This window comes from Eleutherodactylus coqui, chromosome 2, assembly GCF_035609145.1.
Source record: "Eleutherodactylus coqui strain aEleCoq1 chromosome 2, aEleCoq1.hap1, whole genome shotgun sequence".
NCBI classification, from domain to species: domain Eukaryota; kingdom Metazoa; phylum Chordata; class Amphibia; order Anura; family Eleutherodactylidae; genus Eleutherodactylus; species Eleutherodactylus coqui.
The window spans coordinates 190,776,316-190,802,463 of NC_089838.1; the positions used below are offsets into that span (position 1 = coordinate 190,776,316).

Here is a 26,148-nt window from a genome sequence, read left to right on the forward strand (position 1 = left end):
TCAGCGCCTTTATGCACTCTGGTATTTTAACAGATGTAATGCCGCTGCATGCAGTGCTATTTCATCCATGATTTTCATGGAAACCAGTGATGGAGCATTCGATGTTGATGTCAAGTTAACAGCTAATCAGAACCATAATGTATAAGCAAATTATTTATATATATATATATATATATATATATATATATATATATATATATATATATATATATATATATATATATAGAAGGAAATAATAATTTGATCTCTTGCTGACTTTGTAAGTTTGCCCACTGTCAAAGACATGAACAGTCTATAATTTTTAGGGTAGGTTAATTTTAACAGTGAGAGATAGAATATCCAAAAAGAAACACAGAAAATCACATTGTCTAAATTATATATATTTATTTGCGTTTTGCACAGAGAAATAAGAATTTGATCCCTCTGGCAAACAAGACTTAACCCCTTGAGTGGCGGGTTTCTTACCACTCTGTCAGACCCACCAGGGCAGTTTTTTTAAATGGGCCAATCATTTAATTTAACTAATTTTCCAGTCGCGTTCCAAGAGCCATAACCTTTTCATTTTTCCATTGACACAGCCATATGAGGGCTTGTTTTTTGCGGGACAAGTTGTAGTTTTTGATGGCATCATTTTTGGGTATATATAATGTATTGCATAACTTTTGTAAAAAAAATTGTGGGGAGATTGGGGGAAAAAGAAATTCTTTCATTTGTTTTTTGGATCTCATTTTTACGGCGTTCAGTGTGCAGAATAATGAATGTGATAACATTATTCTCTGAGTCAACATGATTCCGGCGATACCAAGTTTATACAGTTTTTTTATGTTTTGCTATTTTTGTATATTTAAAACATTTTCTTTTCTTAATGGTTTGCTTTTGTGTCGCCACATTCCAAGAGCCGTAATATTTTTTTTTCCATTGCCAGACCTCTAGAAGGGCTTGTTTTTTTTGCAGAGTGAACTCTAGTCTTTATTTATCTATTTTTTTTGGAAAATGTAAAATTTTTATCACTTTTAATTCCATTTTGTCAAGTGGCAAGATTAACAAAATCAGTAATTCTGGCATGTTTTTTTCCCAGCATTCTCTGAGCAGTATAAATAATGTATTAAAGTAATTCTACAGGCCAGTGCGATTATGCCAATACCAAATTATAATAGTTTTTTTCTTTTTCACGACTTTTTCACACTTAAAAAAAAGTAATAAAAGTTAAAATCACCCTTCTTTTTTCATATCTATAATAAAAAAAAATCTAAATCATAAAATAAAAATTAGAGATGAGCGAACGTACTAGTCCGAGCTTGATATTCGTGCGAATATTAGGGTGTTCGGGATGCTCGTTACTCGTAACGAGTACCACGCGGTGTTCTGGTTACTTTCAGTTTCCTCTCTGAGACGTTAGCGCGCTTTTCTGGCCAATTGAAAGACAGGGAAGGCATTACAACTTCCCCCTGTGACGTTCAAGCCCTATACCACCCCCCTGCTGTGAGTGGCTGGGGAGATCTGATGTCACCCGAGTATAAAAATCGGCCCCTCCCGCGGCTCGCCACACATGCCTTGTGACTTAGCTGAGGGAAAGTACTATCGTGCTGGAGCTGCTGTAGGGAGAGCGTTAGGAGTTAGTGTAGGCTTCAAGAACCCCAACGGCCCTTCTTAGGGCCACATCTACTAGTGTGCAGTACTGTGTTAGCACAGTATTTTTTTTTCTTTCCAAAATTGGATCTGCAGAGCATTGCGCCCTGCAATAGGGACAGAAGTGGGGGTTAGGCAGGGAGAGTGTTAGGAGTTAGTGTAGGCTTCAAGAACCCCAACGGTCCTTTCTAGGGCCACATCTATCCGTGTGCAGTACTGTCCAGGCTGCTGTTAGCAGTGTTGCATATTTTTATTTTTTTCTCAAAACCGGCTGTGCAGAGTATTGCACCCGGCATTAATACTACAGGGATAGAATTGTGTAGGCAGGGCCAGAAGACATACATTATTCATTGAATAGACGCAGTGTGGGTGTTCCTTGTAAAAAGCATGGAAAAAATTCTATTTGGCCTGCCTGTGTCAGTCCTAAGGGCTCTGGGTACGTGTGTGCTGCGTGGAGAACGTAAAAAAATCAGACGCAACCAGCTACGGTTGAGTGCAGCCTTGCGCCAATTTCTTTCCTGCCTGGGAAATACCTGCTCTGCCACAGTTAGTAACTTTGCAACAGTAAAGTTCTGTGACAGTTTTGCAGGGCCGCAACACAGTTATTAAACTTATTATTCAGTGAATAGACGCAGTGGGCCTATCCTTTTAAACAAAAGGGAAGAAAGTATATTTGCCCTGCCTGTGTCAGTCCTAAGGGCTCTGGGTACGTCTGTGCTGCGTGGAGAACGTAAAAAAATCAGACGCAACCAGCTACGGTTGAGTGCAGCCTTGCGCCAATTTCTTTCCTGCCTGGGAAATACCTGCTCTGCCACAGTTAGTAACTCTGCAACAGTAAAGTTCTGTGACAGTTTTGCAGAGCCGCAACACAGTTATTAAACTTATTATTCAGTGAATAGACGCAGTGGGCCTATCCTTTTAAACAAAAGGGAAGAAAGTATATTTGCCCTGCCTGTGTCAGTCCTAAGGGCTCTGGGTACGTCTGTGCTGCGTGGAGAACGTAAAAAAATCAGACGCAACCAGCTACGGTTGAGTGCAGCCTTGCGCCAATTTCTTTCCTGCCTGGGAAATCAAATCACTGGTAATACAGCATGCTGAGGGGTAGGGGTAGGCCTAGAGGACGTGGACGCGGCCGAGGATGCGGAGGGCCAAGTGAGGGTGTGGGCACAGGCCGAGCCAGTGCGGTGGCCAGGGGTAGAGGCAAGGCCAGACCGAATAATCCACCAACTGTTTCCCAAAGCGCCCCCTCGCGCCATGCCACCCTGCAGAGGCCGAGGTGCTCTACGGTGTGGCAGTTTTTCACAGAGAGACGCCTGACGACCGACGAACAGTGGTGTGCAACCTTTGTCGCGCCAAGATCAGCTGGGGAGGCACCACCAACAGCATGCGCAGGCATATGATGGCCAAGCACCCCACAAGGTGGGACGATGCCTGTTCACCGCCTCCGGTTTGCACCACTGCCTCTCCCCCTGTGCCCCAACCTGCCACTGAGATCCAACCCCCCTCTGAGGACACAGGCACTACCGTCTCCTGGCCTGCACCCACACCCTCACCTCCGCTGTCCTCGGCCCCATCCAGCAATGTCTCTCAGCGCAGCGTCCAGACGTCGCTAGTGCCACAGTTTGAGCGCAAGCGCAAGTACGACGCCACTAACCCGCACGCTCAAGCGTTAAACGTGCACATTGCAAAATTGATCAGCCTAGAGATGCTGCCGTATAGGCTTGTGGAAACGGAGGCTTTCAAAAGCATGATGGCGGCGGCTGCCCCGCGCTACTCGGTTCCCAGTCGCCACTACTTTTCCCGATGTGCCGTCCCAGCCCTGCACGACCACGTCTCCCGCAACATTGTACGCGCCCTCACCAACGCGGTTACTCCCAAGGTCCACTTAACAATGGACACGTGGACAAGCACAGGCGGGCAGGGCCACTATATCTCCCTGATGGCACATTGGGTGAATTTAGTGGAGGCTGGGACAGAGTCAGAGCCTGGGACCGCTCACGTCCTACCCACCCCCCAGAATTGCGGGCCACAGCTCGGTGGTGGTATCTGCGGCGGTGTATGCTTCCTCCACTAAAGCACCTTCCTCCTCCTCCTCCAACGCAACCTCTGTCTCGCAATCAAGATGTGTCAGCAGCACGTCGCCAGCAGTCGGTGTCACGCGGCGTGGCAGCACAGCGGTGGGCAAGCGTCAGCAGGCCGTGCTGAAACTACTCAGCTTAGGAGAGAAGAGGCACACGGCCCACGAACTGCTGCAGGGTCTGACAGAGCAGACCGACCACTGGCTTGCGCCGCTGAGCCTCCAACCGGGCATGGTCGTGTGTGACAACGGCCGTAAGCTGGTGGCGGCTCTGCAGCTCGGCAGCCTCATGCACGTGCCATGCCTGGCCCATGTGTTTAATTTGGTGGTTCAGCGCTTTCTGAAAAGCTACCCCCACTTGTCATACCTGCTCAGAAAGGTGCGCCAGCTCTGCGCACATTTCCGCAAATCCCACACGCACGCTGCCACCCTGCGGACACTGCAACATAGGTTTAATCTGCCAGTGCACCGATTGCTGTGCGACGTGCCCACACAGTGGAACTCTACGCTCCACATGTTGGCCAGACTCTATGAGCAGCGTAGAGCTATAGTGGAATACCAACTCCAACTTGCGCGGCGCAGTGGGAGTCAGCCTCCTCAATTATTTACAGAAGAGTGGCCCTGGTTGGCAGCCATCTGCCAGGTCCTTGGAAAATTTGAGGAGTCTACCCAGGTGGTGAGCGGCGATGCTGCAATCATTAGCGTCACCATTCCTCTGCTATGCATCTTGAGAAGTTCCCTGCAAAGCATAAAGGCAGACGTTTTGCGCTCGGAAACAGAGCCGGGGGAAGACAGTATGTCGCTGGATAGTCAGAGCACCCGCCTGTCTATATCTCAGCGCGTTGAGGAGGAGGAGGAGGAGCATGAGGAGGATGAGGAGGAGGGGGAAGAGACAGCTTGGCCCACTGGTGAGGGTACACATGCTGCTGGGCTGTCATCCTTTCAGCGTGTATGGCCTGAGGAGGAGGAAGAGGAAGAGGAGGAGGATCCTGAAAGTGATCTTCCTAGTGAGGACAGCCATGTGTTGCGTACAGGTACCCTGGCACACATGGCTGACTTCATGTTAGGATGCCTTTCTCGTGACCCTCGCATTACACGCATTCTGGCCACTACGGATTACTGGGTGTACACACTGCTCGATCCACGGTATAAGGAGAGCCTTTGCACTCTCATTCCCGAAGAGGAAAGGGGTTCGAGAATGATGCTATACCACAGGGCGCTGGTGGACAAACTGATGGTAAACTTCCCATCCGACAGCGCTAGTGGCAGAAGGCGCAGTTCCGAGGGCCAGGTAGCAGGGGAGGCGCAGAGATCAGGCAGCATGTACAGCGCAGGCAGGGGAACTTTCCCCAAGGCCTTTGCCAGCTTTATGGCTCCCCAGCAAGACTGTGTCACCGCTCCCCAGTCAAGGCTGAGTCGGCGGGAGCACTGTAAAAGGATGGTGAGGGAGTACGTAGCCGATCGCACGACCGTCCTCCGTGACGCCTCTGCCCCCTACAACTACTGGGTGTCGAAGCTGGACACATGGCCTGAACTCGCGCTGTATGCTCTGGAGGTGCTTGCTTGTCCTGCGGCTAGCGTCTTGTCAGAGAGTGTGTTTAGTGTGGCTGGGGGAATCATCACGGATAAGCGTACCCACCTGTCAACCGACAGTGCCGACAGGCTTACACTCATCAAGATAAACAAAGCCTGGATTTCCCCAGACTTCTCTTCTCCACCAGCGGACAGCAGCGATACGTAAGCAATACGTAGGCTGCACCCGCGGATGGAAGCTACGTTCTCTCTCACCATCCAAAACGGGGACATTTCTGCTTCATCAATCTGTGTCTAATATTCCTCCTCCTCCTCCTGCTCCTCCTCCTGAAACCTCACGTAATCACGCTGAACGGGCAATTTTTCTTAGGGCCACAAGGCTCACTCATATAATTTTTCTAAACAATTTTTATATGTTTCAATGCTCTTAAAAGCGTTGAAACTTTAACTTGAACCAATTTTTCGTTAAACTGGGCTGCCTCCAGGCCTAGTTACCACTTAAGCCACATTAACCAAAGCGATTAATGGGTTTCACCTGCCCTCTTGGTTGGCCATGGCCAATTTTTTGGATGTACATTAGTACTGTTGATACAGCAATTTTTGTGGGCCCTCGCCTACAGTGTAATCAAATGAATTTTTAGCCCACCTGCATTACAGCTGACATCACATCCGCTGTGTTGGGCAATGCAATGGGATATTTTTGTGTATCGCTGGTGGGTTCCAGGGAGCCACCCATGCTGTAGGTGCACACGGAGTTTAACCTACATCTGTCCACTTGTAAAGAACCCCAATCAGACTGGGGCATGCAGTGTGGGCCGAAGCCCACCTGCATTAAGCACGACATTACTACCTCAGCTGTGTTGGGCACTGCAATGGGATATTTTTATGTACCGCCGGTGGGTTCCAGGAAGCCACCCATGCTGTCGGTCGACAGGGACTTCACAATAGGGAGTTGTACCTGCCTGTGTCTATGAATTAAAAAGCCCGGTCTGACTGGGGCATGCAGAGACACCTTGACAGAATGAATAGTGTGTGACACATAGGTTCCCCATTGCTATGCCCACGTGTGCAGCTCCTGATGGCGGTGGCACAGGATTCTATTTCTCATTGCTTCTGTACAGCATTGTGGGCTATCGCCCCGCCCCTTTTAAAGAGGGTCGCTGCCTAGCCGTGCCAACCTCTGCAGTGTGTGCCTGCGGTTCCTCCTCATGGCAGACGCACTTCTAAATAGACATGAGGGTGGTGAGGCATTAGGGCAGCTGAAGGCTGCGCAGGGACACCTTGGTGTGCGCTGTGGGGGGGAGGGGGGGCGGTTGGGCAGCATGTAACACAGGAGAAGTGGCAGTGGAGTGTCATGCAGGCAGTGATTGTGCTTTGTTGGAGGTAGTGTGGTGCTTAGCTAAGGTATGCCATGCTAATGAGGGCTTTTCAGAAGTAAAAGTTTTTGGGAGGGGGGGGCCCCACTCTTGCCGCTATTGTGGCTTAATAGTGGGACCTGGGAACTTGAGATGCAGCCCAACATGTAGCCCCTCGCCTGCCCTATCCGTTGCTGTGTCGTTCCCATCACTTTCTTGAATTGCCCAGATTTTCACACAAGGAAACCTTAGCGAGCATCGGCGAAATACAAAAATGCTCGGGTCGCCCATTGACTTCAATGGGGTTCGTTACTCGAAACGAACCCTCGAGCATCGCGAAAAGTTCGTCCCGAATAACGAGCACCCGAGCATTTTGGTGCTCGCTCATCTCTAATAAAAATACATATTTGGTATCATTGTGTCCGTAAATGTCCAATCTATCGAAGTAGTGCATTATTTACCCCACACGGTAAACGTATTCCGAAAAAAAAAAGATCGCCACAAATGCACTTTTTCCGTCACCCTGTCTCCCAGAAAAATGCAATAAAAAGCGATCAAAAAGTCGTATGTATTCTAAATTAGTACTAACGCAAACTACAGGACATCCCGCAAAAAATGAGCCCTTGCTCAAGTATGTCGATGGAAAAATAGAAAAGTTATTGCGCGCAAAAAAATGCAGCAGAAAATAATTTAAAAAAATTAAATGACTTTGAAAAAAAATACAAGTACAGCATAAAAAAACATACAATTTTGGTATCGTAGTAATCGTACTGGCCCATAGAATAAGGGTCATGTCATTTTTGTTGCAGTTTGTGTGCCGTAGAAACAAAACACACTGAAAGATGGCGGAATGTCAGTTTTTATTTTTCATTTTACTCCAGTTAGAATTTTGTAAAAGTTTTTCAATACATTATATGGTACTTTAAACAGCACCATTGAAAAATATAACTCGTTCCGCAAAAAACAAGCTTTCATACAGCAACATCGATGGATAAATAATAGAGTTATGATTTTTTAAACAGGGGGAGGAAAAAAAGAAAAGGGGAAAAAAGAAAAAAAGGGTCTGTGTCATTAAGGGGTTAAATAATGTACTAACTTCCTTCTCTGTGTCATTATTACGCAAGGATACCACATGTGTAATTTTATTTTTATTTTTTTACAAACTAAAGGGAGACAAGTGTTTTTGTTTTTTATTTTTTTAATAATTTTTTTTACTTTTTTTAACTTTTTTTTTGTTTGTCCCTTTAGGGGACTTTCACAGAGACCCATCAGGATCCCCTGATCACCTTCCAGGGTCCACATAGACTGCAGCATTTAAAGGGTTAAGACAGCAGAGATCGGAGGTTTTCTCTGATCTCTGCTGTAAGAGCTGGTGCCTGGCTGTCCTCTGACAGCCAAGCACCAGCTCTCCCGACCACAGAGACCATAGGCTTGCTTCTGACAAGCCGATGGTCTCTATAGCAACTGTAAACAAACTAGTGCAGGAGTTTGAAATTAAAAGTGGGAGATTGCTGGCAGATCGGCAATATCTCCCTGCTTCTTATTTCAAAATCCTGAACTGCTCTGTGTGGGTCTGTGCAGGCAGAGCACAATTCCACAGCTTATGGCATTGTGCTTTGCAGCTCCCATAGTGATATATAGCCCAGAAATCTTCCGGGCTATATCGCTATGGGCAGTGGAGCTCCTTCCGGAAAATTTCCGAGCGTGCCACTCAAGGGGTTAATACTTGGTGGCAAAACCCTTGTTGCCAAACACAGCAGTCAGACGGTTTTTGGAATTGATGATGAGGTTTGCGCACATGTCAGAGGAATTTTGGTCCACTCCTCTTTGCAGATCATCTCTAAATCTTTAAGATTTCGAGGCAGTCGCCTGGCAACTCTGATCTTCAGCTCCCTCCATAAGTTTTCTATGAGATTAAGGTCTGGAGACTGGCCAGGCCACTCCATGACCTTAATGTGCTTCTTTTTGAGCCACTCCTTTGTTGCCTTGGCTGTATGTTTTGGGTCAGTGTCGTGCCATGGCCCATTTTTATTGTCCTGGTGGAGGGAAGGAGGTTGTCACTCAGGATTTTATGGTACATGGCTCCATCCATTCTCCCATTGATGTGGTGAAGTAGTCCACTGCCCTTAGCAGAGAAACATCCCCAAAACAAAATGTTTCCACTTTCATGCTTGACAGTGGGGACGGTGTTCTTTGGGTCACAGGCAGCATTTTTCTTCCTCCAAACACGACGAGTTTAGTTAACGCCAAAGAGCTCAATTTTTGTCTCATCTGACCACAGCACCTTCTCCTAATCACTCTCAGAATCATCCAGGCGTTGATTTGCAAACTTTAGACGGGCTGCACATGTGTCTTCTTGAGCACTGCACTGTAGTTTTAGGCTGATTTCTTACCTTCCTCATGATCAAGGATACCCCACGAGGTGAGATTTTGCATGGAGCCCCAGATTGATGCCAATTGAAAGTCATTTTGTATGTCTTCCATTTTCTTACTATTGCACCAACAGTTGTCTCCTTCTCACCCAGCATCTTACTTATAGTTTTGTAGCCCATTCCCACCTTGTGCAGGTCTATGATTTTGTCCCTGACATCCTTAGAAAGCTCTTTGGTCTTGCCCATGTTGTAGAGGTTAGAATCTGACTGATTAATTGAGTCTGTGGACAGAAGTCTTTTATACAGGTGACCATTTAAGTCAGCTGTCTTTAATGCAGGTAACGAGTTGATTAGGAGTATCTAACTGGTCTGGAGGAGCTGGAACTCTTAATGGTTGGTAGGGGATCAAATACTTATTGCTTTGTGCAAAATGCAAATAAATATATATAATTTAGACAATGTGATTTTCTGGATTTTTTTTGGATATGCGGAAATATAATTCATTCCTTCCCTGTTTTTACATTTTGTATAGAGGATCATTCCCGGCATGTTGGTAGAATATATCTTGCCGTAGGCGGGCTTAACTTTAATCACCTGTAAGTACTAGTGACAATCTTTCTCTGTTTTCTGCCAGTTATCTGTCTTTTTAGTTTTGCTCCACTGTGTTATATATAAGCAGATTCTTTAATTGTATATTGTTATTTTGTAGATTAGAGGTTGTGCTCGCTCAGAACCTCCAGAAAAGTTCACCGGAAGAACTTGAGAAACTGACAAAGGAAATCACCACCTTTGCTCAACATTGTGCAGATCATGAAAAAGATGAGGAATGCAAGAAACCAATAGTATGAACATTTACTAGTGATAACGCCATAGTGTACCTTTTACATTACCAGACTCAACTTGTAGATTATGAACATAAGCAAATTCAAAGTAGACTTCCATGTAGGAATTGGCGCCAGTGTCCATGGAATAACCTTCATTGCCACAAGCAGTCAGCCTCTATACGGAGAGAAATATCAATGATGTGGAAATGTTTTTTTGAATAGGGTTCCAATTTATCGAGCATTCTGGCCTTGTTCCCCTGGCATTGCAGTACAACACTGGAGAGAAGCTCATGCCAGAACTGATCCCATAGTTTTCTGTAGATTAGTTCATGGCATCCAGTGCATCAGTTTTCATCCTGACCTATGTCGGACAGAAACGCTTTTCATGCAGCATTTTTCTGTCCATCTTTGTCTGGCTATGGAAGCCAAACTGGTGCAAGCAGTGTACCAAACTGTTTGTGGCTGCACCCACCTCCAATATGAAAACATTGGCTGCACAAAGCTGATATATAGGATCTCAGCCACACATACTCCAAAATCACCAAATATATATCCCATTCTAAAGAGATGGTTTTCTACAAATGCCCTACACTGTCTGACTTCTTGTGCCTTTACAGCAAACTCTGTTCCTTGATCGTGTTTGTAAAGCTCCACATTTGAGCGAACGTTATCCCTGGTCTGTTGACTGCTGTGCCAAGCAAGATCCAGAGAGAGTACAGTGCTTCCGTGAACACAGAAATATTGAAAAAGAGCCACATAAAAGACCAGATGTTGATGCTGCCTGTACAGAACACAAGAATAACCATGAGCGTGCTGTTCGGAAGTAAGTGGTTACATTGAGAAGCTTAAAGCCTTTCTTGATCCACCACCTACTAACATGTCCACAACCTACTAACAGTAAGAAGATTGAAAGATGCATACATGTCAGTATATGGTGATGAAACCTTAGTAACATAGTATGTAAGGCCGAATGAAGACAATGTCCATCTAGTTCAGCCTGGTTATCCTCCTATGTTGTTGATCCAGAGGAAGGCAAAAAACACCAAGAGGCAGAAGCCAATTAGCCCTTTTTCAGTTTTGATCCCGGATGCTGAGCTGCTTCGGACAGAAGAAGGTAGAAAATGTCTTCTAGAGTATAGATGTCTGTTCCCACTATAGTAACTGTATGGTTTGTACATTTTCAGATACGTTGATGAAATTGCTACGAGACACTCAAGTATGCCCCCCACAGCAGTTATAGGACTTGCTGGCCAATATGACAATATTATCACAATATGCTGTGCTCACGAAAGTAAGAAAGAAAAAGAGACATGCTTTGATACTAAGGTGCGGTATGCAAATTCTTACAGTATAATAACATTATGTGTGTATATATATATATATATATATATATATATATATATATAATCTTCATTCACCTAACAGACCACATCTAGGAAACAAGAGAACACGAGCAAATAAATATGGTTTCAGAATATATCTAGTTATCTATATTCTCAAATCTATATCTTTTTATTTCTTCTCTGTATCTTTGTCACTGTTCGGTCCTGGCAGTAGATGGGCTCAATTTATATTGTAATCCTTGCTACTAGGTGATCTTGGCTGTAGATGGGCTCACTTTATAATGTAATCTTTATTACTGTGTAATCCTGGCAGCAGATGGTCTCACTTTATAATGTAATCTTTGTAGCAATTCAGTCAAGGAAAGGTGATGTGATATCTCTGATAATAGGTAGCTTTCACATTTGCACTGGAACCTCCATTCAGAGGGTATGTCGCAGATATCTGGCACAGATGCTGGAAGAAAAAGTCCCGCACGCAAGACTTTTTCGTCCAGTGAAGTGCCAGACTGTTGGACGGAGACCAAACAAACACCATTAAAGTTAATGGAGCCCATTTGACGCTATTCAGATATGTCATAAGACAGATCTCTTTAGCCAGGGGATTCCTCTTTCCTGCTCCATTAATGGAGCCAGAAAACGGAACTCCAAATGCAGATGTGAAAGCACCTATAGAGACGCTCTGTGGATAGTTTACATGGAGTATGTCTGAGACCTCGGTCAGACAACCGTTTTTTGCCGCAATTTGCGGATCGCATGACGGATGCGCATCCGCAAGTCGCGTGACCGGGCTGAAAAATCGCCGGAAAAATCTGCACCTAGCCACGTTTATTGTCGCAGCAAAACGGCCATCAGACACGAGGAATCACAGATCGCGCCTATCTGCGATCTGTGATTCCTTGTGTTTTGATATATGCGCTCAATGGGGCCGGCGCCAGCAGCGCTGACCCCATTAAGAACATATACTACAAAGATCATTCTCCTCTGCCACAGCTGTAACAGCTGTGGCAGAGAAGAACGATGTTCGCCCATTGAATAGCTGAGAGGAGCCCCTGATTGGTCCTTGCGCTGAGCCAATCAGAGGCAGCACTCACTCACCCATTCATGAAGCTGTGAGTGAGAGCTGCCTCTGATTGGTGAGGGCTGTGACCAATCAGAGGCAGCCCATTCAGTAGGCGGGGATTTTAGATCCCCGCCTGCTGAATGCTACGGAGAGCAGTTCAGGAGAACTGCTGGCCGGCCGCAGCTGAACTCCGGCTGCAGGGACAAGGTGAGTATATACACTACCGTTCAAAAGTTTGGGGTCACATTGAAATGTCCTTATTTTTGAAGGAAAAGCACTGTACTTTTCAATGAAGATAACTTTAAACTAGTCCTAACTTTAAACAAATGCACTCTATACATTGCTAATGTGGTAAATGACTATTCTAGCTGCAAATGCCTGGTTTTTTGTGCAATATCTACAAAGGTGAATAGAGGCCCATTTCCAGCAACTATCACTCCAGTGTTCTAATGGTACAATGTGTTTGCTCATTGGCTCAGAAGGCTAATTGATGATTAGAAAACCCTTGTGCAATCATGTTCACACATCTGAAAACAGTCTAGCTCGTTACAGAAGCTACAAAACTGACCTTCCTGTGAGCAGATTGAGTTTCTGGAGCATCACATTTGTGGGGTCAATTAAACGCTCAAAATGGCCAGAAAAAGAGAACTTTCATCTGAAACTCGACAGTCTATTCTTGTTCTTAGAAATGAAGGCTATTCCATGCGAGAAATTGCTAAGAAATTGAAGATTTCCTACAACGGTGTGTACTACTCCCTTCAGAGGACAGCACAAACAGGCTCTAACCAGAGTAGAAAAAGAAGTGGGAGGCCGCGTTGCACAACTAAGCAAGAAGATAAGCACATTAGAGTCTCTAGTTTGAGAAACAGACGCCTCACAGGTACCCAACTGGCATCTTCATTAAATAGTACCCGCAAAACACCAGTGTCAACATCTACAGTGAAGAGGCGGCTGCGGGATTTTGGGCTTCAGGGCAGAGTGGCAAAGAAAAAGCCATATCTGAGACTGGCCAATAAAAGAAAAAGATTAAGATGGGCAAAAGAACACAGACATTGGACAGAGGAAGACTGGAAAAAAGTGTTGTGGACGGATGAATCCAAGTTTGAGGTGTTTGGATCACAAAGAAGAACGTTTGTGAGACGCAGAACAAATGAAAAGATGCTGGAAGAATGCCTGACGCCATCTGTTAAGCATGGTGGAGGTAATGTGATGGTCTGGGGTTGCTTTGGTGCTGGTAAGGTGGGAGATTTGTACAGGGTAAAAGGGATTCTGAATAAGGAAGGCTATCACTCCATTTTGCAACGCCATGCCATACCCAGTGGACAGCGCTTGATTGGAACCAATTTCATCCTACAACAGGACAATGACCCTAAACACACCTCCAAATTGTGCAAGAACTATTTACAGCAGAAGCAGGCAGCTGGTATTCTATCGGTAATGGAGTGGCCAGCGCAGTCACCAGATCTGAACCCCATTGAGCTGTTGTGGGAGCAGCTTGACCGTATGGTACGCCAGAAGTGCCCATCCAACCAATCCAACTTGTGGGAGATGCTTCTAGAAGCGTAGGGTGCAATTTTACAAGCTTACCTCAACAAATTAACAGCTAGAATGTCAAAGGTGTGCAATGCTGTAATTGCTGCAAAAGGAGGATTCTTTGACGAAAGCAAAGTTTGATGTAAAAACAATGTTATTTCAAATACAAATCATTATTTCTAACCTTGTCAATGTCTTGACTCTATTTTCTATTCATTTCACAACGCATGGTGGTGAATAAGTGTGACTTTTCATGGAAAACACAAAATTGTTTGGGTGACCCCAAACTTTTGAACGGTAGTGTATATTTTTTTTATTTTTACAAATTTTAGGATGATCTTCAGGGAAGGGCTTATATTTTTAAGCCCTTCTCGAAAATTCATCCTGCGCTCGCCGGCAGCCCATTGCTTTCAATGGAGCCGGCTGTATTGCCGGCTCCATTGAATTCAATGGGCGAACATCGTTCTTCTCTGCCACAGCTGTTACAGCTGTGGCAGAGGAGAATGATCTTAGTAGTATATGTTCTCAATGGGGTCGGCGCTTCTGCCACCGGCCCCATTGAGCGCATATAATAGAACACAAGGAATCGCAGATCGCAGATAGGCGCGATCTGCGATTCCTCGTGTCCTATAATTTATCGGACATCCGCGTAAAATGCGTCCATGTGTCCGAAGCCATTGCGAAGCAATGGTTTTATTTATGCGCAGATCGCATGCGCAAATCGCGCGAAAAACCGTCCGTCTGACCGAGGCCTAAGGATGGTGATTGTGGACATAGAGTCCTCTAAGTGAACACGGAGCACTGCAGCTGCACAACTAGTAATATACCCTCAGGAATCAAGTGGCTTGAGAGAATATAAAGTGTGAGAACACTTTGCACAAGGAAAGACTAGAAGCAATGGGATGAAACTGAAAGGGAGGAGACACAGATTAGATTTTAGAAAAAATGTTCTGACAGTGAGGGTGATCAATGAGTAGAACAGGTTACCACAGGAGGTGGTGATTTCACCTTCAATGGAAGTGTTTAAACAAAGGCTGGACAAATATCTGTCTAGGCTGATTTAGTGATCCTGCACTGAGCAGGGGGTTGGACCCGATGACCCTGGAGGTCCCTTCCAACTCTACTCTATGATTCTTTATAAGGCTCTGTTCCTTCCTCCATTACAATTTTCATTGTTTGTTCAGGCATAAGAACAGATAAACTAAAATTACATAGTGTGGGTTCCATCTTATGATAGTTACCAGTGGCTCCTAACAGAACCCATTGGCTATATGAATTTTGTCGGATTTCTGTTACGGTGACTGTCATTTACCAGACAGAATGACGCTGCATGATGCACTACTATTTCCAGCATTTATGATGGAAACCCTGGAAGGAAACTCAGAACAGAGATGTGAAGACAGTCTAAAATATGTTCCTACTTTTTCCTGATTAACATTTCTGCAACTTTTTTTTAGTACGCTGAAGTAAAAAAAAACACATATTACCTTGAAAGTAAGCAGAAGCAAGCTTGCCATATATTGAAAGATTTCAGTGAAAGAGTCTTGGTGGGCATGTAAGTTTGAACTACAGCAAAGCTACTTTAATAATGTTTATTCCTATCATGGTAAATTGCTGAATAGCTGCAGGCGCTGAGTACTTGTGGCCTTTACAAACAGAGGTCCTGGGTAAATTGCCTCGTTTGCCACCCCTACAACCTGTCCTGTTTGGGAATATTTGTTGTTTGCTTTTTCAAATGAAGCAGCATCAGTCACATCATGCAGCATCTCAGAAGAATACTGTTAAGAAAATTGTAAATCAATGTATCAGTTAATTATTCTATATTGCATTGTAGAGCATGATACTAGTATGAGTAGTGAAAGGGTTAAATATAACCCTTCTTTAGGCCTCCATGTCTTCTCAGGAAAGATGAGAGTCTACTAGACCCCCCATGTATGCATATCTATAGACAGGAAACTATAAATTACAGGGGGTAGGTCTGTAAAGCATTACATGCATTCCTTTCTCCTGAATTCATAATGGTCTCATTGTATGTAATAGATACACCCTAGAAGGTGTAACTTATGTTAATCATTTTTATTTTAGCCTATCATATATTCTATCCATTTTTGGAGGTATATAATTTTTACTGTGATGTCATTTAGGATATATATACTTTGTCCACCTCAGAATAAAGTAGAAATCATCTGATACAGCACAGGCTGGTGTGATGTGTTTCTCCTGGGCCCAGACTTCTGCACGGGATCTGGGATCGTCTTCTCTTTGATAAACACATAAATTCTCCTTACAAATACATCGCATCAGGCAATAAATGTAGCTCAATGTATCTGCTACATGGCAGCTACAGCAAGTAGGATTTCATCAGAAACAATTGGGGTTCATCCACACCAGCATATTTGCGCAATGTAATACAAAGTGAATAGAACCTATTGATTTCAATTGGTTCATTCACATGAGTGTATTTTTTCATGCAATGTGCGATCATGTAAAGAAATTCGTGGTATGACTTATCTTGGTGCGCATTTGCACACTACAAGAGCAAATTGAAATCAATGGGCTTGCCTAAATGCACGCGACATACGCAGAAGACCTGCATATTCTCTGTACATTTATGTTAATCCCCTTGTCTCAATAATTTTTTTGGATTCATGAATAGTCGCTCACGTCAGACAAATCTGATCAGTTTCTACGATGAAGTAAGCTCTAAGCTGGACCAGGGAGAATCTATTGATCTTGTATATCTGGACTTCTCTAAAGCCTTTGACACCGTGCCACATAATAGGCTAATATACAAAATGAGGCAGCTCAGACTGGGCGAAAACGTGTGTAAGTGGGTAAAAAATTGGCTCAATGATAGAAAGCAGAGGGTGGTAATAAATGGTGCGTACTCTGATTGGACCATAGTCGCTAGTGGGGTGCCACAGGGTTCAGTTTTGGGCCCCACTCTGTTCAACATATTTATCAATGACCTGGTAGAGGGGCTACACAGCAAAATATCAATATTTGCAGATGACACAAAATTATACAATATAATTAATACAATGGAGGACAATGTGTGGCTGCAAACGGACCTGGACAAGCTGGGGGCTTGGGCAGAAAAATGGCAAATAAAGTTCAATGTTGAAAAATGTAAGACTATGCACATGGGCAGGAGAAACGGATGTCACCAATATTCACTTATTGGGGTACCACTAGGGAAAAGTGATATGGAAAAGGATCTGGGGGTATTAGTGGATAATAGACTAAACTGGAGTAACCAATGCCAGTCAGCTGCTGCAAAGGCAAATAAAGTCTTGGGGTGCATTAAAAGAGGTATAGGGGCGAAGGACGAGAACATCATCCTTCCATTATATAAGGCACTTGTCAGGCCTCACATGGAATACTGCGTACAATTCTGGACACCGGTGCTCAGGAGGGATGTTGCGGTATTGGAGGGGGTTCAAAGAAGGGCAACTAAACTAATACATGGAATGACGGGACTGGAATACCCAGAGAGGCTATCCAAATTGGGTCTATTTACTCTAGAAAAAAGAAGGTTAAGAGGGGACCAAATAACTATGTATAAGTACATGAGTGGACAACACATGGATCTCTCCCGCGATCTGTTTACACCCAGGACCACGACGGTAACAAGAGGACATCCGCTACGATTAGAGGAAAGTAGGTTTCATCACCAACATAGAAGGGGATTCTTTACTGTAAGAGCAGTGAGACTATGGAACTCTCTACCGGAGGAAGTGGTGCTGGCAAAATCCACAGAGGAGTTTAAAAGGGGACTTGATGTCTTTCTGGAGAAGAAGGATATTACAGGATATAAATATTAGGTGAAGTGTCAATCCGGGTATATAGGCAGGTAGGAACTGTTAGGGGTTGATCCAGGGAACAGTCTGATTGCCATTAGGGAGTCTGGATGGAATTTTTTCCCCAAAAGGGCTAATTGGTTTCTGGCCTTGGGTTTTTTTGCCTTCCTCTGGATCAACATAGTAGGATAGACAGGCTGGACTAGATGGACAATGTCTTCATTCAGCCTTACATACTATGTTACTATGTTCATCCACAACTTCAACCTTTAACTGCCTGTATATGTATATGTGTGTGTGTATACATATACATCTAAATATATGTGTGTGTGTATATATATATGTATATATGTGTGTGTGTGTGTGTGTGTGTGTATGTATACATATACATATAAATATATGTGTGTGTGTATATATATATATATATATATATATATATATGTGTGTGTGTGTATACACACTGAGCCAATCAGAGGCAGGTCTGACTCACACACCCTTCACACCCACTGCAGGCCGGCCGCGCTGAACTCCGTCTGCGGGGACAAGGTGAGTATATATATATATATATTTTTTATTTTTACACATTTCTGGATGAATTGCAGGGAAGGGCTTATATATTTAAGCCCTTCCCGACAATTCATCCCGCGATCGTTGGCAGCCCATTGCTTTCAATGGAGCCGGTTGTATTGCCGGCTCCATTGAATTCAATGGGCTAACATCGTTCTGCCGGGACAAGGTGAGTATATATTTTTTTTATTTTTACACATTTCTGGATGAATTGCAGGGAAGGGCTTATATATTTAAGCCCTTCCCGACAATTCATCCCACGATCACTGGCAGCCCATTGCTTTTAATGGAGCCGGCTATATAGCCGGCTCCATTGAATTCAATTGGCTAACATTGTTCTTCTCTGCCACAGCTGTTACAGCTGTGGCAGAGGAGAACGATCTTTATGCTGACAGTGCGGGGGGGGGGGGGTCTCACTCTTGCCACTATTGTGGCTTAATAGTGGGACCTGGGAACTTGAGATGCAGCCCAACATGTAGCCCCTCGCCTGCCCTATCCGTTTCTGTGTCGTTCCCATCACTTTCTTGAATTTCCCAGATTTTCACAAATGAAAACCTTAGCGAGCATCGGCGAAATACAAAAATGCTCGGGTCGCCCATTGACTTCAATGGGGTTCGTTACTCGAAACGAACTCTCAAGCATCACTGAAAGTTCGACTCGAGTAACAAGCACCCGAGCATTTTGGTGCTCGCTCATCTCTAATTGTAACACTAAAAATGCTAATTGCTTGAGAAGCTGGACATAACCTATATATATGTGATTTAAAGATTTTCATGATTTGAGTTACATGAATAAATCATTAACCTGTTATTATTCTGTCATTCGTTTCTCTTTTCAGAGAACTATCTGAAATGGGCCAACAGTTTTGTAACGCTGATTTTGAAGTCGTACATCAGCTCACCCAGGAAGCTGCGCACATGATTAACGACTGCTGTAAAGGCGATAAGTTTGAATGTATGGTGGAGAAGGTAAGACAGCTGCTGCATGTCTAAAAGGACATATTTATGTAGTACATTGATTAAGTGGGGAGGCAGAAATTCTGAATCGTCCTATAATTAAATCTAGCAACAGTCGAATAGAATATGTAATGTCTTATTACACAATTGTCTATGATGCCAGTCTGGGACATTGTATTCTCCCCAAGTAGCAGTACTCCTAGGGAAGAATGCAGATGTAGAAAGGCATGTAATGGATTTATGTGCCCACAAGAGCTCTACCTATACACAGTTATTTGTAATACGGCCATCTGCATGGACCTGACTTACAAACTCCCAGAAGTTCTATATTACAGTCTCTGCAGAACTTTTCATCTAGCTTGAACATTTACCATTTATTCTTGCACCAGGTTATCAAAGTGTTACATTACAGGTTTTGTTTGTGTAAAACGCTTCTGTGCTTTAAAAACCCCATGACAATACTTCCAACCTTGTCTTTTTGGCAGTTAATGTTATCATATGGACAGTGGCCTCATGTGGACCAGTCACTTTTCAACCAACATTTTCTTAAGTTGTCTTCACATCTGCATTGGGGATCCATTTTCCTTTTCTGTTATGGGAGCAGGAAGGGGGAATCCCCCGGCTGAACTGACTCATCTTATGATGGAACCAACCGAACAGCACAGAACGGACTTCATTGACTTCAGTTTGGGTTCCGCTCGGCTGTCCGTCATTTTTCCGGTATTTTGTGCCGCATCTGCGATGGGGATTCCCACGCAAATGTGAAAGCAGTGTAGTGGCCCAGAGTAAATAGGGCCCTTCCATAATGTTCTGTGTCTGTCTCATGCCATTGTTGCGTCAATGTCTTGTTTGTGGAGTGTATTAGATTTATGTGGCTTGCAGGACTGAAGGGGTTAATATATGGTATGTTCTGTCTTGTCTGGAAAATGTTACATTTTGTGTGTATCATTTGTAGTCATGTGATGATGTGATAGATATATGTTTTTGCAAGAGTGCAAGGAAGTGAGTAGAGTGTATGTGTGGGAGTCGGAGAGAAGAACGTCAGTCAGTCAGCCACACAGACACAGAGACGTCGGTCTGTGTTGGGAGCACTTCCGTATGCTCAGCCTGGGCCTAACCAACCCTGGTGAGTGCTGGGAGTGAAACAACCCGCTGCCAAGCGAGAAGAGGAGAAAGTGAGAGTGAGTGTTGACTGGTAGAGAGAGAGAGTTTGCCAGGAGAGGGACTTTGCATATAAGTTGGATTGTGGAATATCCGGATGCCCTGAGAATCCTCCCTGTTACACCACTTGTTATATCTATATCAAGACTGCTTGTTGGATTGAAGTTTAAGAGTTTCCAGTAAACGAGCAGAACCGACCGTTTTGTTTAGAAAGTTATTCTGTGTGTGGACTACGTTATTTAGTCTGAAGGATCCGCCACAGAAGATGGAATGGTGGCGTCATAAGTGACAACTGGATTCAAAGTAACCCTCAGTTATTACCCCTGTGATCTCCCCCAGCAATAACGTAGTCAGATCCCGAACTACCCCCATGGGAGGGGATGGTGGAACTCTGTGACAAGTCCTCTCTCTACCCCGCTATCTCCTCGGCTGTGAGCCCGCTCCTCGGACGCTGCAGCAGCCTTACATATGCTGGAAAAAGAAAAACAATTCTGATTGCCTGCTATGATTACACTAAGCATCTGGTGCACTGGGGAAAGTGTTTTAATGGGAAAGCCAGCAGAGATTCTTTTCTGTAAAAGCCAGTAAAAGTTCAACTTTAATAGAGCTAAGAATTAGATGTGTTCAATGTACTTACTGTAGAAATGTGCCTTCTTGTCTGTGTGAATGCACCCTTATGTCTCAAGCCTACTACACCTACACCTACTGTGTGAATGCACCCTTATGTCTCAAGCCTACTAAACCTATGAATACTGCTTTTTCTGTAATAAAGTTGGATCTGAACAAATGACCTTTTCCTATATCTACAGTCCCCTTGAAATCAAATACATATCTATGACACATATACAAAATTTTCAGCAGAGCCTGGGCGCATCCTTTCAAAGATCGGTTCTCCTACTCTTGTCAGTGGTTACAGGTATAGGAATGGCCATATTGCATTTCACTTTTTTTTTTTTGGCAGATGGTATATACTGATCACATTTGTGAAAATCAAGAGAAGTTATCACCCAGCTTGAAAGTTTGTTGTGATAAACCTATTCTTCAGCGCAAACGCTGTATGCATGCCCTACCTAAAGATCACGCCCCAGAAGATCAGTCTACAGACCTGAAACACTTAATAGAGCATGAACATGTGTGCAAAAACTTTGTGGAATATCAAAACATATTCTTAGCCAAGTAAATATACTTATATGATATCTATCTCTCTCTCTCATATCTATCTCTCTCTCTCTCTCTCTCTCTCTCTCATGTCTCTCTCTCTCTCTCTCTCTATCTATCTATCTATCTATCTATCTATCTATCTCTTATGACATACTCTGAAATGTAAATTAAGGCATCTAATATTTCCATGTTTTTGCTTTTGCAGGTTTCTTTTTGGATATGCAAAAACGCATCAAGATAGTTCTGTAATAACCTGTATTAGAGTCACTAAACGCTATATGGCTCTGCTTACAAAGTGCTGCGCAGATGTAAACTCTGCAGACTGCTTAAAGGATGTGGTATGTCTACTTACCCAGACAATTAGGGCTCACTCACACGGGCTTATGTCGACTGTGTATTAAGGATTGTTCAGGCGAGCGCTGTTGTAGCGCTGTTAGCAGCGAGAAAACATAGCTGCTAAAGTGCTGAAAAGATCGGGTAAACATGATCCGAGGTGCGTGCTTTCCAGCTCCAATAGGAGCCTATGGAAAGCACGCAGCAAAGATAGGACATGTCATATCTTTGCCCGCACCTCAGAGCCAGCATGTGAGTTTGCACTCGCATATCCTATCTTTGCTAGATTCACCGATTCAGCGCGCCTAACATTCTCTCATGTGAACGCTTCTATAAGAACCTAATAGTTCCTATAGAAGCACTCTTTTCACGTGCCTCATAAGCGCTAAAATAGCGCTCGTCTGAACGAGCTTATGTTACACACGTATTTTTCACATGCTTAAAAGAATTTAGCATGTCCTATTTTGATGCATATTACGCGCCAGTATAGGCTATGGGGATTTAACATATATGTAGCAAATAGGCATGTTACATGCCTATTTGCTGCGTGCTGCATATGAAAAACATTTTTTATTCAGAGGCACAAAAGTCTAAGAGTAAAGCAAAAGGCCCTTCATAGTTTAGACAAAGGTTAAACTATAATATTTTATTAATATAGCACTAAAAAAATCAACATACAGGGCACACCACCACTTCATCATGTTGGGAAATTGATTCCCTGAATGTTAACAGTTTGAAACACACTACTCTTAATAGATGTTCATAACACAAAGCTCATTACACTCCTGACGATCCGCCTATATCTAGCGGTGAAAGATGTTGAGTGGAAGAAAGAGAAAAACAAATATATAACGGGCGTTTTGTTGCTCCCAAAAAATCTGAGCTTTATTATAGAAGGAAAGTTGAATAAAACACACAACATCTGATCTTTATTATAAAGTCTTCTTATATTTTTTTATAGGAAGCAAAATAATAATACATAAAGTGCTTATTATTACGTCTAATTTTGAGACGAGCTGTGATCTATGATTCTATTCCCAAATATTATTTTCCTTTGCACCTCTGATATATGAATTGTCTTGTCTGTTTATGTGCCCATTATATCAATACAATAAGGGCATTTTTTGTATATGTCCTGAATTCGGTCGTACAGACAATTCTCATAGGCACATTGAGTCTGGATGGGGAGATTGCTCTTATGCAATCTAATCCGGGATATAGACATTCAGACTACTAGAAGCATTTTCTTACCTTGGGTGCAAATTAGCCTACGTTATCAATACAATGTATGTGTGAGTTTTTCTTGTCTGTTCGTTTAATCCTCCTGAGATACACCTACCTGTCTGTACTCTCATAGGAAGTGGTGGTGTGCCCTGTATGTTGATTTTTTAGTGATATATTAATATAATATTATATTTTAACCTTTGTCTAAACTGTGAAGTGCATATGAAAAACGCATGCATAATATGCAGGCAACATACTTTCCGTATTAATGGGCCCTTATCTGTTGGTTAAAGTAATACATAATGGATATTTTCATTTACTAAAATGTTCTATTATTTTGTAGCCTCAGTTGCTTGAAGCTGGAATAAAACAGGACCAAGAGCTAACTCAGCAGAACTGTGCACTTTATCAGAAGTTGGGAGATCATGATTATCAAAGTCTGTAAGTTTCGCAGAGTATGCCTGTGAATAACTTGACAAAGTGGGAGGTGGTGTCAGAAAGGGTAAAAGAATATACAGATAGAGTAAGATAAATAGGTAGAGATTAAGTCAGTAATATGTATTATTATGTTTTACCTACTTGATAATTAGTAGAGCCCTCAAATTCCACATATTTACAACTCTATTTACATAACTGTTTAATTAAGGGACATCCATTGAGCCTTTTTTGTAGGTCCAAAGGTTTCATAGACTATGAATGGGTCTGTTGGGTGGAGTTCTTTTGAGGGTTTTGACCAATGACATTCATTGTCATATGACAGAGCAATCAGATGTTGCTGAAGCTGCAAAATTCTAAACGCTATGGAGGGGGTGGGACCCCAATAACATCCATTTTGATTAATATACTCAGAATCCAGGTGGAACACAATAAAAGTTTTATGAGAGGAATAACCCTTTGGCAAATCACTTAAAGAGGTTGGTCTATCAACAACATTTATCACCTATCCATTGGATAGCTGTTAAAAAATATATGAATGATAGGGGTGAGACTCCTGGGATCCCACTACTGCATTCATATGGGGCATTTTGGGTGTGCTGTTCTCATAATCCAGATGGCACCACCCTGCTTGCGGAAAGTGAATGGACCTGGAATACCTTATCCAATGAGTGCTAAAGGAAAGAGTGCATTGGACTGTACCTCAACACCAAGAAACAAAAGTCATGACCCCGGTAGGCAACGGTACAGTGAACATATAAATTAACAATGAAGAAGTCGAGACGGTCCTTGGATCCAAAATAAATTGCAACAACCAGTCTGGACCTTAGATCAAGAGACAGATTACACTTGGTAGGAATGCAATGCAAGGAATGGAAAAGATCTGGAAAAGCAAGGACATTAGCATTGCAACAAAAACCAGACTGGCCTATGCAATCATCTTTTCCATAATGACGTATGGTTGTGAAAGTTGGACGGTCAGAAAAAAGAGACAGAAGAAAAATTGATGCATTTGAACTATGGTGCTGGCGAAGAATGCTGCGGATACCTTGGACTGCCATGACAGTGAACAAGGTAATGTTAGATCGAGTCAAATGGAAAATATCACTGGAGGGCAAAATCATCAAACAGTGGCTTTCTTTTTTTGGACACGTGATGCGCGCTAACACACTGGAAGCAGTACTGATGCTTGGCAACGTTTAGTGAAAAGAAAAGATCCGGACGATAAAGAACAAGAGGGCTAGATACAATCAAGACCACTACGAACAGGTCAATCGCCGAACTGACAGAAGTGGTGAAAGACAGAAATTTATGGAGAACATTAATCCATAGAGTGACCGAGGGTTGGAAGCGACTGAACGGATAATCATCATTATCGTTCTCATAATCAATGGGGATCCCAGCATTCTAATCATACATTTGCCACCTTTCCTGTGAATAGGTGATAAATGTTGTTGGTGGGCCAACTCCTTTAACCCCTTAGTGACGGCCCGATTGCCTTTTTACGTCCTGGCCTGCTTGGCTTAATTCCCAGAGGATGTAAAAACATGCCTCCTCTGGAAATAAAAGCCCTGCAGGCTCAGGACGTGATAACTCCATGCTGCCGGTTACCGGACGTAGCTGACAGCATGGAGCTGTCATCCAGGGTCGTGGGACCCCACCCCCGGTCATGCATTAAAGTCAATGAGAAGTTTAAAAAATCCAGAAGGGGAGCTGAGAGTACTCACCCCCCATTGTCCGCACTGTCTGGCGTCTTCCTTCTTCTCCCCGAACCCACCGACGGCGTCTGCGTATGCGCGCCAGACGCATGCGCAGAGGGTCGGGAGGAGAGGGAAATTTAAAAACTCCCTGCTCCCGGCTAGTATGAGTAGCCGAGAGCAGGGAGCTGTCACCAGGAGCCGCTGTGTGTGGTTCCTGGTCACATGATCGCTGCTATCCAATGGATAGCAGCGATCATGTAAAAGTTTAAAAAAGTTAAACAAAGTGTAAAAAAAAAAAGGAAAAAACAATTGTTTCATCTCCCCTAATGGATCATAACCATGAGGGGAGATGAAATTAGGTACCTAAAGCCCCCAGATTTTTTCACGGACGTTGCCCGGCTTCTGTGCATGCGTCTGTTGCCAAAATGGCGGATGCAGGCGCAAAAGACGTAGATTGGTGGGGTAATTTAAAATCACCCCGCACCTGGCTACTGAATGTAGCCAAGAGCCTGGAGATTTCATGGGGTGCCATGGTACGCGTTTCCCAGTCACGCGATCTCCGTTATCCAATGGATAACGGCAATCACGTAAAAGTTAAAAAAGCGTAATTTTCACCTCCTGTCACGGATCGGATCCGTGAGGGGAAGTAAAATTACTTAGATAAGGCCATCGGCGATGTCCCCTGATGGGATCCTTACCCGCGGACCTTTCCCCAGTTTTGGCGCATGCGCCCATTGCCAAAATGGCGGACGCAAGCGCAGAAGCTGGTGAGGGCAAGAGGAAATTTAAAATCTGTTGCTCCTGGCTACTAAAGGTAGCCAAGAGCTTTGAGATGTCACGAGGAACACGGTGAGCGGTCTTCGGTCATGTGATCGCCATTAACCAATGGATAATGGCAATCACATAAAAGTTAAAAGACAGTTAAAGTCTTTTACAAAAAAGCTATTTTTAAAATGACACAATTGCCAAAAAAAACAAAAATCGTAATTTTTTCGTTCTGCTTTGCTACGATTCATTTAAAAAACGGTGGAGTCAAAACACGTAGTACACTGCTAGATGAATGCGTTAACGGGTGTATTTTTTAA

At 43.6% G+C, this 26,148-nt stretch overlaps 1 protein-coding gene across 1 annotated transcript in view; it reads left to right on the forward strand.

The window, feature by feature from the left end:
• Window positions 1-26,148, forward strand: part of LOC136610703 (albumin-like) — a 48,424-nt gene that overhangs the window by 16,923 nt on the left and 5,353 nt on the right. Inside the window, exons 2-10 of the mRNA XM_066589912.1 lie at window positions 9,499-9,562; window positions 9,676-9,808; window positions 10,408-10,613; window positions 10,975-11,116; window positions 15,184-15,281; window positions 18,932-19,061; window positions 21,172-21,386; window positions 21,577-21,709; window positions 23,272-23,369. Of these exons, the coding sequence (XP_066446009.1) occupies window positions 9,499-9,562; window positions 9,676-9,808; window positions 10,408-10,613; window positions 10,975-11,116; window positions 15,184-15,281; window positions 18,932-19,061; window positions 21,172-21,386; window positions 21,577-21,709; window positions 23,272-23,369 (1,219 nt within the window). The remainder of the gene's footprint in view (window positions 1-9,498; window positions 9,563-9,675; window positions 9,809-10,407; window positions 10,614-10,974; window positions 11,117-15,183; window positions 15,282-18,931; window positions 19,062-21,171; window positions 21,387-21,576; window positions 21,710-23,271; window positions 23,370-26,148) is intronic.